Consider the following 15,815-nt stretch of genomic DNA (forward strand, 5'->3'; position numbering starts at 1 on the left):
CTTCATCTTACCTAATGAAGAGAATGTCTTAATCCTGCCTAACAATAGTTTAAGACCTAAAAAGGCGAAAACAAACAAACAAACAAACAAACACTGATCAGAGACTGTATTAAGTCAGCATTGGAGAGGTTGTCTCAAAGGTACGAAGAGAAACTAACCTGTGTGCAGAGAATGGTGGTGAACGTACAGATCATTCCAACAGCAGACTGGAGACTCTGAGTTTACTAAGAATGTATTTCAAAATAACCAGTCAATCTGATTGAACAAATAGCTTTCAAATATTAAGCTAGTTGTTTGAATGACTAAATTAGTCTACAAAAAACAGTTTATGTTCAGTCCTCAGACATAGACCTACTTATTATTCAGAAGCTTTTTTCTTCTGTCTAATCCAAATTACTCTTCCATTGCTCTCCCCCATTTTTAATACCTTTGCTCATAGAGAATGGCTACCTGGCTTCTCTTTGTCTTCCAAGTTTATCTTCTTAGTTTCCCCATAGATTCTAGTTTTCATCTTTTAGTTACTCTTAAAAACAAAGCAAAACAAAAAACATAAAACCACAAAGCAGTTTTTTTGTTTTTGTTTTTGTATATTTTATTATGTTGTTACAATAGTTCCAATTTTTTTCCCCCTTTGTTTCCCTCTGCCCAGCACCCCTTCTCCCCCGGCAATCACCCCCCAGTCCACGTCCATGGGCCATACATACAAGCCCTCCAGCTTCACCCTTTCCCATATTCTTCTTCTTTTTAAAAAATAATTAATTAATTGATTTTTTATAACAATTCCCCCCTTTCAGACTTAAGACCCTTTATAATCTTATAGAGGACAATGGTCAAAGGTCTCGTGCTCCTCTAGCTGCTTCAAGCTGGGCATGGTCATCGTCCTACCTACCCTTAGGTCCAGAAATCCCTAATAAGTGTGGGGGTGTGGAGGGGAGGGTGGCCTTCCCACATGGGGAAGAATCGTGCAGACTCCAGGTCAGTTGGCTGTCCTTGGACCATGGCGTGCTTGGTTTAACAGGCTGGCATCCTTGTTGTATCACAATGCAGTTTTCACTGGCTGATTAGATATTTGTTAAGCTAGTGAAAATTACACATTAAATTCCCCACATATGATTTGATATGAATAAAGTACATCTATTGCTATAATTTGTAGGTTGTTGTGTAAAATAGGATGTTACACATCCTAGCTCTTCTTGTGTGTGATTCCTGAGCAGGGAGCATCATGAATGCACATTAGGAACATTATTGTTGTCTGTGAGTGTATGTATGTGTGTTTGTGTGTGTGTATTTCTGTAGAGGTGGGTTGGAGAGGAATATCTCAGTGATGATATTAATAAAACCAGACTCCCAAAATGGGATAAACAGGGGTCTCCCAGCTGAGTGTTTGGTGGCCTCCTAGGAGCAGGCTAAGGCCATGGCTAAGTTAATGGGAAAGGAGACTGTGCTGGTGGCATGTGGGATGAGTGTTCCTGAGGCTCCCTCCAGGCACAAACTGGTGAGAGACATACCTGAAGCTGGCCTGGCATGTTTGAGGCCAAGAAAGTTGGGGTTTAACCATTTATCTTTCTCTTTATTCCTCTCAGGTTTCTTTATACCCTCTCTAAAACTTAGACATCTATACAATGCCGGGATGGGGAGAAAGACATGGTGGCCAGTGTTCATGACCTTTGGGAGAACTTCCCTCCCATGCTCTCTGTGGTCTAAGGACTGTGTACAAAGTTAGACTAATGCAGGAAGGCCTCCTATTTAAATAACTAAGGGACAGCCCTTTCATAGCTCAGAATTGTCTTAAATATGAAAATATTAAGTTTTGACCCCTCTAGGTAAATTATTGCTTAATTTTGAGTACTTATAAACTAAAAATAGAACCATTTCCTTGAGTTAAAACTCTGTATTCTGGTCTCATTATTTGTAATAATTTTTGTTACCACGAAAGTCATATTTTCTGTCAGGCAGTGGTAAAACAACACAAAGTTTTTAGGATTCGTAGTTGCCTTGCTTATCACATAGATTGGAAAGGGGTGGGAAAGCAAACATGGAGTATCCCCACATTTCCTACTGTTGTGGACATAGAGGAGAAGCAATTCTCTTTGTGTCTAATTAGCAAAAATAAGCTTATTCTTTACTTATTCCTGGACCTCTAAACCATTTGTTTAGCTCTGTAAACTGGCGGATGAGCAGTTATAATTAAGCTTCAGGGCAGTTCTTCCTATATGAGTATTAAAGTAACCCAGGTATTTGAAGGTGTAACATGGAATGACTTCTTTTCTCAGTGGCTCAGATGGATACTGTGGTCATGGCCTCAGTTAGCTGGCCCAGGAGTGTGTCTGGTGTGCATATTTTCAAGCTAAGTGACAGAGTTCAGCTAAAATCCAGACGCCACAAATGCCAGAGGTAGCTTTCCATTAAGTAAATGCTTCCAAGAAACTGGACCAAGATAAAACAAAGACTAAGGGACAGAAAGAAAGGTTGAATTACATTATTGCAATATTCTGCAAAATCAGATTTCAGCTTCTATTCAGCTTCCCTTTGGAGCTAAAAACGCCTCAAGTTTCATTCTGAAAGGCACGAGCAGTTGCATAAATACTAAATTTTCTAACAATTTTCAGCATGAGTCCATACAAGGTTATGTGACGAGGCTGCACGATAAGGTTATATGTGTTTGTGTATTTTATCAGTGAGTGTAACATTGTCACTTTGCAAAAACCAAAAATCCCCTGAATAGCCACAGGAGAGGATAATTCAGCATTTGCCAGGCCAAGTAAAATGCCCTCCCTTATTCTCTGTCCCTGCCTCATTGTTCCTCCCACATTTTGGTTCAGAAAGTTGTAATAGCCTGAAATTATTTTTGGTGAATAATGCTAGACCACTCTGAAAATTTGGGATGAGAGCTGGACCCTCGTCATCACCACGCACTGTGTCACTGAGATGGGGTAACCCATGGTTACTGAGCTCAGATCAGTTAAGGAGCAGAGAGCCTTCCCTCCTCACTGCTCTATAAAAGAGACCCAGCCAAGGGACCCTACCAGCTTCCAGCTCTCAGCCTGGACAGGTGTGGAAGCAAAGCTCCAGACCTGCGGAGTGGAGCACACCAGCTCCAGAGGCAAGGCCAGCATGTCTCCTTCCTTCAAACTTCAATGTTACTTCATCCTGATATTCCTGGTTGCTCTGAGAGGGGAGAGCCGATACCTGGAGGTGAGTGATCCCAGCACTGACCCACCACACCTCCTGTGTGACAGTGTCCTGCCTTGAGGGGCAAGCGGGCTGCCTAGGCTCTTGCCTTTGTTGGGGTTAGCTCTTTCTTCCCTGTCTTTTGCGCTGGTCTTTTCCCTGGTTTCCCACAGACTGGTTTTCCCTCCTGCTTCTTCCTCCTTTCTTCTGGTCCCTGAGGGATACCCTAGTCTGATGGAAAGGATCCCATTACTTCATTCTCTTGGCTGTAAGGCAGGAAGGGTTCTCTGCTCCTGGTCCCCTCACCCCCTACCCCGCCGCTGAACTTTACCCAACTGACCCATTTTCCTTGCCAGCTACGGGAAACGGGGGACCACGACCCTTTCCTGGTCTTCAGCGCCAACCTGAAGCGGGAGCTGGCTGGCGAACAGCTCTACCGCCGAGCTCTGCGTGAGTCCGGGGCTGCCCGGCGAGGTTCACGGGCAGTGGGGATTGGAACGTGGGGAGGCTTGGGCTCTGCGCGGAGGGCAGGAGGCTCCCGGCCATCGCTGAGAAAGGGACTGGCCAGGACGACCTCGGGCATGATTTCCATCGCTAAGGGGATCCCACGAAGAGTGAAGGGGCGAGTAGGGGGGACGCGCCCTGGGGTGCAGGAGCCACACGCAGCTGAGGCTGGGAGTCCAGCTGGGAGTTGGGCTCTGGGGCACTGCAAGCCCGGAAATAGGGGCGCTGAGAGGGGCTGCTGGGGCAGAGAGGGTACCTGGCGCCACGGCGGCTGCAGCCGGAGATGTCTGGCGCCACCGCCACTGCCCTCCCTCAGGGTGCCTGGACATGCTGAGTCTCCAGGGCCAGTTCACCTTCACTGCTGACCGGCCGCAGCTGCACTGCGCTGCCTTCTTCATCAGCGAGCCCGAGGAGTTCATCACCATCCACTACGACCTGGTCTCCCTCGACTGTCAGGGCGGGGACTTCCTGAAGGTGAGGCGTCCGCACCAGAGCAGCCCCAGCCGCTGCGGGACATGGGAGGATGAACCGGCAGGGGTGCCGCACCCAGAGTGGGGCAACCAAGCTTGGAGAGTCGGGGGCTCTTAATTAAAACACTCCGCTGGTGCCCGAGCGGGAGAGGAGCGCTCCAGGACCCTCATGCGACAGGAACCTACCCCCCCCAACCTCAAGAGCTCGCCCCACACTGGGAAGGGTCAGTTTAAAATCCTCTCTGTGCACTCTTGGGGTCGGACCCTTCTAAAGACTCGAGCTCGAGTCCCTAAACGCCGTATTACAATGGGGGGGGGGCAGGTGAACACGTACAAACTAGCGCAAGGGCTCAGGTCCACCAAGCTGGCTGGTGCTGTTGGAAGACCCTCCCCACAAGTCTAAGATCTAAGCCCGCTTTGATCCTGCTGCTCCCTCTCTCTATGGAGGTGTTCCAGGTTTCTAAAGGCTGCCTTCAATGCCTGGGTGACTCGATTTTGGAGCAGTAGGGTTCAGGCTGTTGATAGGGTTGCTGAGAAGAAATCTAGTCTGAGGCAGGGGGAGGGGCAGGGGGAGGGGAGGACAAGCCCTCCAACCTCACAACACCGGCTATCCCGGTCATTCTCGCTAAGTCGAACAGGTCAACTGGGCATGGTTGGTGGAGTTTTAGAGTCCAATTAAAACCTCCACAGTGGAATTATTTTTGAACCTGTCAAATGCTTTAGAAGAGGGCTGGTCTAGTGAAGTAATTTGTAGCTGGGGTTGCTAATGTGAACTAGGTTGAACTTATTAAATTGGAGGCCTGTGGTGATTTAACTGTAAACTTGAACAAGTGAAGGAAAAAAGTCCTAAGCAATATACCAGCCATTGCTCTCTGAGTGTTGAAGCAGTTCTTGATATTTTAATATCTAATAAGAGTTTTAAAATGAGATGAATGGGCATATATAACTATTGGCAGGTAGGTCAAGTTGCAGCTTCAGTTTCTTCTTTTGCTGGTTTTTTTTTTTTTTTAAATAGCTATTTTGTTCATATTTCAATGAGAAAAAGAAGAGGAACTGAAACCCAAATTATGCTTCTGTGAAATTCTTCTGAAGTTGGGATGTGTGGAACATATGACCAGGATAAAAATGTATATTGTCTGTAGTTTGACTGAACAAGGTGGTTGAAGTGTAATAAAGTTTACTTATTTTGGAAACTTTAAGGTTTATAAAGAAAAAAGAAATAATTAATTAATGATATTACTTGCAAACAACCCTCACAGTCAAAATAGATACAATGGAAAGCAATGGACAGAGGAGTGCAGGCCGTCAGTCACACCTGTGATTTAAGGCGTGACTGGAAGTGATCACCTGTGTCTATTTTTGTGGGAAGGTATTTGACGGTTGGATTCTCAAGGGAGAGAAGTTCCCCAGTTCCCAGGACCATCCTCTCCCCATGACTGAGCGATACATAGATTTCTGTGAGAGTGGTCTTAGCAGAAAGAGCATCAGATCCTCCCAGAATGTGGCCATGATCTTCTTCCGGGTCCATGAACCAGGAAATGGATTCACATTAACCATCAGGACAAACCCCAACCTCTTTCGTAAGTGGGTTGTCTTCTCAGGCGGAGGGCTTGGGGCGAGGGTGTGTGTGTGTGAAGGATGTCAACTCTGCTTTTCAAAGGGGGTTTCATTGCACAGACTTAAGAAATTTGAAGTGAGAGATAATTTGAATGAGAATTCTTTTGTAATTGGAAGTGACAAAAGGATACTTTTTATTTATTATTATGAAAATCAAATCACAGTTTTTAATTTATTTCCCAGGCTAGATAGGGTACTACTTTATGGTGAATAGAATTCAGTTTTTTCCTTCAGTGTCTTATTCTGATCTCCTAAGGTACAATGCATTTAGTGACAAACTTTAATCTCTCCAAGTCATTTTACTCATCTGGGATAAGCTTGAGGGATCAGATATAAAGTTGCAGTTTTAGATATTTAGGCAAAGGCTGAAAAAAAATGCATATTTGGGGTATGCTAGACAGGCTGCATGCCTGGGCAGAAAATTAGGCCAGGACCTCAAAGTTGCCTTCTGGTTCAGAGCTCCCCACTGTAATTTAGTTCATTGCTGATGGATGTGCACATAGATGCTAAAAAGCTGAATAGCTCAGGCCTAAAATACATTACCTAAATCACAATGAGTTTATCTGCTTATTTTTTCCCTATTAAAAAAATTAATTCAGGGAATAAAAGTTATTACTTAGTTTTGGTCCATACAATAGTATTAATATTAACACTTCATGTGGTCAAAGAATGGGTCTAATCTGCCAAAAAATAATGTGCTGACTGAGCTTTCAATTTTTTGTGTTTTGATTTTTATTTTTGAGTGAAGCCCCTGAAAGAGGTTGTTTCTGAAGACTGGAGCAGAATAATCCTAGAGGGAGAAAAACATAAAACATTTCTTCTCTATTTTGTTTGGTTATAAATCAGAAACCTTCTAGAATCATCAAGGAATTTCAGGTCTTTTTGAAATTAAGTGGAATTAAAACAATGGAAGGAGGAAAGATGTAGTTCTGACCTATTCTCATCAATCTGAAACTTTTGTTAAAAAGAAGGTACAAGCTCTAATGTTTCTAGTTTCATAGCTAGAAGAATAAATTTGTAATTCTGGACTTGAGATACAAAACAAAAAATTTCAGAAATTCTTGGGAGTAAATTAAATATTAAAATTTATCTTTTAGTCAACTTACCACTTAACTCCCAGCAAATACTTATTCAGATGTAAGCCTGCTTTCTTTCTATTTTTTCTCAGCCTATCTTGTGACAGTTTTATTGTTTTTTTATTTTATTAGTTAACAAATAACACATGGCTCCAAATTCAATGAATGAAGGCTTCAGACAGATAGGGTTTTAATTCTGGTCTCAGCTTTGAAGTCTTGATTCTTTCAGACTCCCAGATTGAACTTGCAGCCTTGTTATCTGAAGTATTCCTAAAACTTCTAGCAGCTAGTATTGCTTGATTGGTTATGAATTTATGTCTTGTGATTATTATGAACAAGATAACGCCTGAGATTAAGATCAGAAACCCCTGCAACCCAGAGCCTCCGGACAATGTCCATACATTACTGGTGATTTTCATTCCCCAGCTTCTTCTCACCTCCAAATTGCCTTTGTGAAATGTACTCTCTTCCAAGCCACAGGGCCCTAGACCATGAATAGGAGCCTAGAATAAGGATAGGGTAAATGTCTATAAAAAACAGGATACTGAGCAGTGAAAATATGATTTTGTTTTTCTACAAAGCCTGCAATGTCATTTCCCAGACCCCAAATGGAAGGTTCACCCTGGTAGTTCCACATCAGCATCGAAACTGCAGCTTCTCCATCATTTACCCTGTGGCCATCAGAATATCTGATTTTACCCTGGGACATTTAAATGGTCTGCAGTTAAAGGTGAGTTGTTTACTTGCTTTCAAATCCTTTACAAAAGCCACAGTTTTATCAGAGCAAAAGTAATCATGCAGGGTAAACATGGACATTAGGGAATTGGAGTTAGTATGCCCTCCTGTTTGACTGTGAAGTCTCACCTGTGTGTGCTCTTGCAGTTTTAACTAAATCCCTCTTCTATCTCCATTATGTGGCAAGTTGCATACTCAGGTGTTCCCTGTTCCTATGAATACTCTCTTTGTGATGCAAGAAATGTTTCCAATTGGTAAATGTGTGGCATATAATTACAATTGAACTCTCTTGTACTTGCCTCTTTATAAAAAATTTCTCTCCTAGCAGAACCTAGTGTGAGTCATCTACACAGCTGTTTTTCTGAGTATTGGAATTTTCTTTTGACATGAAGGAAGTAACTCATTGACTGTGTTATGAAGAAATGCTAAGTGTAGCATAAAATATGAAATTGGATTTTTATATTGCAAAATACTGTAAAGTTTTGAAGAGATTTTTTTCCTGCATTACATTTAATTCAATACATTTTGCAACAAATATTAGCTGAGATTCTCCATCAACTTGTTTTCCTGTGAACTTCTGTATGGATCTCAAAATGAATGCTGAGCTTGACCACTTTTACTGGCACTGGTAGCTTCTCCCTCTGAGTCATCCTCATTTCCTTTTACTTTCTCATATGCTGAGGTTAAGATAGCTCACATATTTGCTGGCATCAAAGACAGTCATAACTCCTAATCAGACAGATTTCAGGGAAAGAAAGATAGGACCAGGACTAAGAAAAAGAGTATATCTAATTTCATTTAAGCCCAAAATTCATGAGCCAGTGCTTTTTTTGTTTTTGTTTTTTTGGACTTTAGTGGTAGAATATTTCTTTGATAAAGATCAGAATAAGTGGTGTCTCTGACATAGCCTTATTGGCTTGAGATTGTTTGTATTTCTTTCTTGATATACAGTATAGAAGATGGCAAGTGTGATATTAGCCTGGGAGCTCTGTACTTCAGTTATTCTTGCCTACAAGGAGTAATCTTGGTGTCACCCCTTTAAAAATTTTAAAGTCTGCATTCTTCTAGGCATCTTTTTCTTTGCAAGATATTTGCTTGAGTGCTCACCATGTGCAAGGCATTATTCTAGATGCTGGAAATTAGCAATTCACAAAACAGATTGTGCTCACATGAAACCTTCATGTTAGGGGCATGTGACAGGCAGAAGTGTAACGTATTTCAGCTAGTGGTGAGTACCTTACAGAAAATGAAGTGGAGTGCTGTGATAGACAGTGACTGAGGATGAGGGAGCAGAAGAAGGTGTAGGGGGCTCCTTGAGATAAGGTGGTCAGGAGAGAAGCCTTCTGAGAAGGAGACATTTAAAGTGAGACTTCAGTGGTGGGTTAGAAGGAGCTAGCAGGTACAGGAAGAGCCAGGGACAGAGAGAACATTAGTGTAGAGGCCCAGAGGCAGAAATGAGCTTTCTGGGTTTCAGAAATGGAAAGAAAGAAAGGTAGAGGGTGAATGATATGAGACAGTGTCAGGGAGGTGGGCAGGGCCAGGTTGTGCAGAGCCTAGCAGGCCACATTAAGGAGTTTGAGTTTATTCTAAGTGCACTGAAGGAGTTCAGGCAGGAAAGTGACATAATCCATTTGATTATGCTCAGGTGGTTGGGAATTGCTGCTATCATGAGCAAATTAATTAACAATGTCCAGGGGGAAGAAAGGGGATTACCTAAAGGTCATTCTGGCTTCCATGTAGTGAATGGACCATGGGGGCCAGAGTGGTGCAAGAAGTGCACCTGGGCGGCCAATGTCATAATCTAGACAGGAAATGATAATGGCTGAATCCAGGGAAGTAGAAGCTCAACAAAGAACTCTAGGGGATCGCTTTTGAGGAGCTGAACCCCAGAGACGTCCCTATACAACTCAATTTCTGTGTTTGATTATAAGAATAGCTGAGAGGTTTGGGAAGAAGAGAGAAAAGTCATTAAACGCCAAGGAAGAGGGGCACCCAACTTCCTTGTTTCTTTGTTTTGTTCCCCTCATTTTAGCTTTTACTTCCACCCTTCTTCTTTGTTTCCCATTTCCCTCTCCTGAGTACAGCCCTTTTCTCTTCAGCACCTCCAGCTGAAATTTGGAACCTAAAGAACCAAGTGGAAAATTTTAGTCTTAATTTTAGTCTTAAATTTTAGTCCGTGGACATTCTCTACTCAAGGGAAAGGCAGTTAAGTTTTCTTTTTTCTTTGCCCCTAAATGGCTTATTTAACTCTTCATACAAGGACATGAGCCCTGTACACAGTGAGGCCAATTAACCCTCTACTTTATCGTTTGATGAAATTGTGTATAAAGCACTTAGGCATAGAACCCAGCACATAGTAGGCGCTTTAAAAGTATATGTTCCCCACCCGCTTCCTTTCGCTAGCCTAACAGTTACTGTTATAATATTTTCTAATTTGTTGTTTAGTTCCAGTTTCATTTCAATGTCTTCTGAATGTTTGAAGGTGTATGTATATGTGTATGTTTAAGGTTCTCTAATTTAGTTCTGGGTCCCTATGTGTTGGGTTTATCTGATGAGTATGCCTCAATGGAGAAGAGGACCACAGGCAAAACCAGCTACATTATTCATATGGGACAGTACAAAATAAAAATACAGTGCCCTTATTTAAAAATTATTAATTTCAAGATAGTGACAGCAGAATATTAAACCAAGCATGGGGGCCTTATAAACATGGGCCCTGTGTGGCATCACAGGGGGCATGCACATGAGGGCAGTCTTGATCAAAGGAGATGGGCGGTCCATATTTGGGGCTTCTTTGTGTGGGAAAGTGAAGCATAGGAATAACTGTGGATGAGACAGTGTGGAAAGGATGAGGGCAACAGGAAGATGTGGTTACACGGGATCACACAAAGTCTTAGACTAGATTCTTATTTTAAGCAGCTTGAAATAAATTTGTTATAGTTGGAAGGAGAGGCAATGGTAACTCTAGGTAACCTGAGACCCAAAATTAGGGTTCTTGTCTTTAATATTTTTATAACTAATCTATATCCTTATCAGTAGAAATGATAAGGATTGTCCCAATAGCAGAAAAAGTCCTTTATGAAGAAGAAGAAAAGAGGTGAGTTGAAGGAAAAACTAATGTGAAAGCCCTATTTCTAAAACTCTGCCTGCATGCATAAAGAAATTCAAATACTTCAGTATGTATGTCCAAATGGTTTAAAAAGCAAAGCGTTTTCAGATTCATTTTTCATATATCTTATATGGAGTTTACAGATTCCCATTTCATCATTCTAGTCCTTGAGTTTATTGTAAAAAATGCACACATATTTTAAAAATTGATTACTCAACTGATCTAGAAAATCAATTCTTATAATTTTTTTCTTTTAAATGTCTTTTAATTTCTGTAGTCCTGGTTGTTGAATTAAACGGCACTGTCAGGATGTCTAGAGCTGATTGAGTGAATTCATTAGCTTGCTATTGGTCAAATGGTTTGACTTCCCTAGTTGGTTTAAATATACCTTTCCCTGTGTCTCTCTTCTCTCAGAAGCCCTCAGCGGGTTGTGAGGGAAAAGGGGACTTTGTGGAGCTGCTGGGAGGTGCTGGATTGGACCCTTCCAAGATGATGCCTTTGGCTGATCTCTGCTCTCCCTTTCGTGGCCCTGGTGAGATTTTATTTGATCATTATTTATGTGTCCATCAAGATTATTTCCTTATGTAAAACACCTGAAATTTTTTATACATAAGAAGGCAAGTCCCACCAAAAAAACCCTCCAGTTTTGCACATTGAGCCAATGTGATGATTTTACACTTACACTATCAAGACTGCATTACCAAAATGTTTGACACTGGGAGAGAAACCTATGAAGTAACAAGCACACATGTTTAAGGTTAAAACTGGGAAGGAATCAGAGATTATCTTTAGAAACAAAACTAAAACAGGAGAGAAACAGCAACAGTCTTTAATCTCATGGTAAATTCTTATCATAGACTCTTTCCTTTCTTATAACCATAAATCACTAACCAGATGAAGCTACAAATCAGACAATCTTTGACCAACTCTTACCTGTGTTAATTAAAACCAGGTCTTCCCACCATTATTTTCTCTCTCTGGCCTAATACCGGGACCTTAATAAACAAAACATCTCTGAAAGAGAATTAATATGCACAGGTAAACGCGAAGGCCCTACATGTAGTATTCCACCCTGTATAAAAGAGCTTCAGAGGAGATGTAAGGCAGGACTGGGTCCAGGGCAAGCTTTCTAATCAAGGTACAGGCAAGAGGTTTCTAACAACTCACTTTGCTGAGAACACAGGATTATTTTATGTTACTTGACGCTTGAGCCCTGGTTTAAACTGTCGGTGCAAGTGGCTTCTCTTGCCTTTCCCATGTGTTCTCTGAGGCACTGGATCCTTCCATGCAATAAACACCTGTGAGGAGATGATTTGGGGTGGGTAAAAAGATTAAATTAAGGAATAAAACACACTCATGCCTTAAAATTTAGATAATTGAAGCCAGAGTAATTTTGGTGCTTGAATTAGGTAAAAGGTAAGACTGATGCCAAAAACAAAACAAAACAAAATAAAAACCAAAAACCAAAAAGAAAAACCACCAAAAAAACAAAAATAATTTTCTCTTAAATTTCCAGATAATTGAAACTAGTCTTAAAATAATTTGAAGGCTTGGATTTTTCTTTCATTCATCATGTTTCTGTGAGCCTCCTAAGTTGTTCAGACAATGAAGAACTAGTAGGGACCCTGCTCTTTAAATTGGTGTTTCTTAGTAATCATGTCAAATAATAAATAAATAACATGCACATCAACTAAGAGAAATAGAGCATATTGTGTAGGTTAAAGTTCAGAGTAATATCTGCAAAAGAATGTCCTTCCAAATTATTTAAGGAAAATTAAATTTGGACCTCCTTGTAAGAACAAAATGCAGACTCCCTGGTTCTTATATTAAAATGATTATAGGGTTTATATTTATTATGTCTCCAAACTGACTTTCAACCCAGTATGTAACTATCTGGCTGTTTTACTTCATTTAAACCCAGGCTCATGTTTGTAAAGTACCAGCTACACAATATTAATGTTTCTCAGAATTAAGTCCTTTTATAGACAAAGGTGGGGGGAGTGACTAAAAAAATTAAAACATCAAAAAGGATTATTGTAAGGAAGATAGATCTTGTCTCAGGTGTCGGCCTGAAGCTGGAGAAATAAAATAAAAGTAATTTTTAATGAAAAATTTTAGTATATAACTACTCAAGCACACCTGCACCTAATGATACATAAATAATGAATAAGATTGGATTTAAGAGAAGTAAGCATATCAAAAGTCATTTCTCATATGAAGCACAAGAAAAAATAAGAGAGAAACAGTGTAGGTGGACAATAGAACAAAAATGAATATACTGAGTGTGGTATGTCTACATTATCCAAAAGATTTTTTTTTATGTGTAAAAATTATTATCTAAACTCAGAAAATAATAAACAGGTGATTTTTTGGTTCTACAGAAATGTCCAGCAGTACACTCTATCCTCTAGCCCTGCCCACTAAATGTCACTTGCACCCTTGGATATTATGACAACAGAAAACTACCCCCGCATATTTGCAGTCTGTTCCTGGAGGGCAGTACTGTCTCCACTGAGAACACGGAACTAGAACAAAGGTGTAGTGTGGAGAAGAGACCGCTGCCTTCATCACCCAAGTCTTGCAGTTAGAATATGAAAAGTGCAAGGAGACATTTTCTTGCCTCTCTGCAGCCAGATTATTTGGCTAAGAGTGTTCTTGCACAAGAGGAGAAAAGCTGAGTTCAGTTTCATGATTCTACAAATATTATCATAAAAATGAAAACAAAAATGTTTCACCTGATGGCAGATGCATGGTTTGGGTACGTGAGAGGAAGAGACGTCCTCTCGCTTTCTTTGTGTTTAAATGATCTTGTTGACAGAAGTGGTTTTACTGTGTGGTTTCTAACTTGCTGGGAAACTTTTACTTTTTCCATAAATTATAGCCCAGATGAACATTGGCTGTGACAATGCAGTGGTGCGCATGGTCTCCAGCGGAAAACACATAAATCGTGTGACTTTTGAGTACCGCCAGCTGGAACCATACGAACTGGAAAACCCAAATGGAAACAGTATCCGGGAATTCTGTTTGTCTGGTCTTTGAATAACCCATCCAATGATTTACATGCTGCTAGCTAAGTGAGTTTTTAATGGCTATTACACATGATTTTGAGGACCACCTAGTTAAAAGGCTTTCATACCAGTCAGTATTCACAACCATGAGCGCGTGCACCACCCCCCACTCCATGTTTCTGTACCTTGCTTCTTTTACCTTTGTTATGTACAAATGACCACATGGTAGAAAATAATCCCGCCCCACCCCCACCTTTGTAATTCTTTGGTATGCTACAAACCTGAACTGATAAGACAAGTGCAAAGCAATGTTCAGTTTAAGAAAATGTGTCTCAAGGGAAAATACTACCAAGAAATAAAAATGGTGACATTCCTATCAGTTTTATAACAGGAAACAATCGAATGTCTGTGTATATCAAAGTAGTTGCTTCTGTTTATTTATTTTCTGCTTATTATTCTGTTTATAAGAGTTAACAGTTGTAGCTATGACTTACTGATTTGCAACCACTTGTTTTTAACAAAACTTTGTAGCATGGAAAAGTTTTTCCATCCATAAATACAAAAATGAATAAATATATTTGGAATGTTGGCACCTTGATATTGTGCTTTGTTTTCTGAGTAGTCTCCTTCCTTATTACCATCAGAAAATACTGTTCTCATGTGGTGCAAAACCAAATGCTGAACAAAATTATTTTAGATCTCTTAGAGCTAGTAGAGCTCTGGCCATTGAAATAAAATTATTTTAAAGTAGAAAATAGATTAGAGTGTTTGCGCAAAACAACAGTAACTGATGAGTCCTGACAGGGAAAGGATTCAGGGATCCCTTCTCCACTGCCCTCCAAGAAAACTGAGAATGCATGTCTTTGTCACAGTGATGTACTTTTCAACAAGGACAGCAGGGCCTTACGACACTCATAGACACAATTTGCAGAAATCTGAGTGCTCCTTTGGTACTAAAGGCAGCTTACTGTTGACTGAACCTTGTCCACATGAGTCTTGAGACTAAGCATGTGGTCTGTAAAAGACACTTGGGGCCAAAAAACGAGGTCCTGAGCAAAAAGAAAGTACTCCTAAGTGAGAACCTCTTTAGTTTTTGGTTTTTTTTTTTTTTTACTGTTTATTTTGTTCTTTTTTTCAGGGAAGAAAAAATTATTTTGTTGCTTCATTAACTTGGTAATAAAAATCATGAAAATTCCCTTAGGAAAAAGTTACTCCTGCTCCCCATCCATCCTGCATACCTTTTGACAGTGGACTTGACCTATATTTTTTCTTTTTTTTTCCTAAATATTTATTTACTTATTTGCAGATTTTTATTGTATTTTTCCCATTGCCATTTAGTCCCCGTATGTCCCCCTTCCCCCAGCAGTCACCACACTATTGTCCATGTCATGGGTCCTTTTTCCTTTTGCTCAATTAGCTGTCATCCTGCTCTCGCTCTCTGAGTCTGTCTCTGTTTTCCCTGTTAATTCAGTTTGTTCAATAGATTCCACAAATGAGTGAAGTCATACGGTATTCGTCTTTCTCTGACTAGCTTGTTTCACTTCACATAATGTTCTCCGGTCCATCCATACTGATGCAAAGGGTAAAATTTTCTTCTTTTTTATGGCCAAGTAGCATTCTGTTGTGTAAATATCCCATAGTTGTTTTATCCACTTATCTGCTGGTGGACACTTGGGCTGCTTCCATATCTTGGTAACTGTTAAATAACACTGCAATGAACATAGGAGTGCTTATGGTCTTTCAAATTAGTGTTTATGGGTTCATTCAGATATATTCCCAGAAGTGGGATGGCTGAGTCAAAAGGCAGATCCATTTTTATTTTTTTGAGGTATCTCCATGATACTTTCCACAGTGGCTGCACCAATCTGCATTCCCACCAACAGTACAAAAGGGTTCCCCTTTCTCCATATCCTCACCAGCACTTGTTTGTTGATTTATTGATGGTAACCATTCTGATAGGTGTGAGATGGTATCTCATTGTGGTTTTAATTTGCATTTCTCTGACTATTAGTGATGAACATCTCTTGGCCATCTGTATGTCTTCTTTGGAGATGTGTCTATTCAGGTCTTTTGCCCATTTTTAATTGGGTTATTTTATTTTATTTTATGTTTTTGGTGTTGAGTT

At 40.6% G+C, this 15,815-nt stretch overlaps 1 protein-coding gene across 1 annotated transcript; it reads left to right on the plus strand.

Annotated features, from left to right (window-relative positions):
- The first annotated feature begins 2,868 nt into the window (after window positions 1–2,868).
- On the plus strand, window positions 2,869–14,220 carry CRHBP (corticotropin releasing hormone binding protein). The gene is made up of 7 exons (XM_090278968.1): window positions 2,869–3,195; window positions 3,528–3,621; window positions 3,992–4,149; window positions 5,515–5,725; window positions 7,420–7,568; window positions 11,097–11,214; window positions 13,564–14,220. Exons 1-7 carry the CDS (start codon window positions 2,941–2,943, stop codon window positions 13,719–13,721), a joined length of 1,143 nt encoding a protein of 380 aa, XP_090135094.1. The 5' UTR covers window positions 2,869–2,940; the 3' UTR covers window positions 13,722–14,220.
- Window positions 14,221–15,815: the final 1,595 nt, after the last annotated feature.

The sequence above is a fragment of the Furipterus horrens genome, unplaced genomic scaffold, assembly GCF_987537825.1.
Source record: "Furipterus horrens unplaced genomic scaffold, mFurHor1.1.pri manual_scaffold_5, whole genome shotgun sequence".
Lineage (NCBI taxonomy): Eukaryota > Metazoa > Chordata > Mammalia > Chiroptera > Furipteridae > Furipterus > Furipterus horrens.

Coding starts and splice junctions, on each gene's coding strand:
- CRHBP (XM_090278968.1), top strand. CDS start 2,941: ATGGTTACTGAGCTCAGATCAGTTAAGGAGCAGAGAGCCTTCCCTCCT. Junction 3,196..3,527: donor GGGAGAGCCGATACCTGGAG/GTGAGTGATCCC, acceptor TTTCCTTGCCAG/CTACGGGAAACGGGGGACCA. Junction 7,569..11,096: donor TAAATGGTCTGCAGTTAAAG/GTGAGTTGTTTA, acceptor CTCTTCTCTCAG/AAGCCCTCAGCGGGTTGTGA.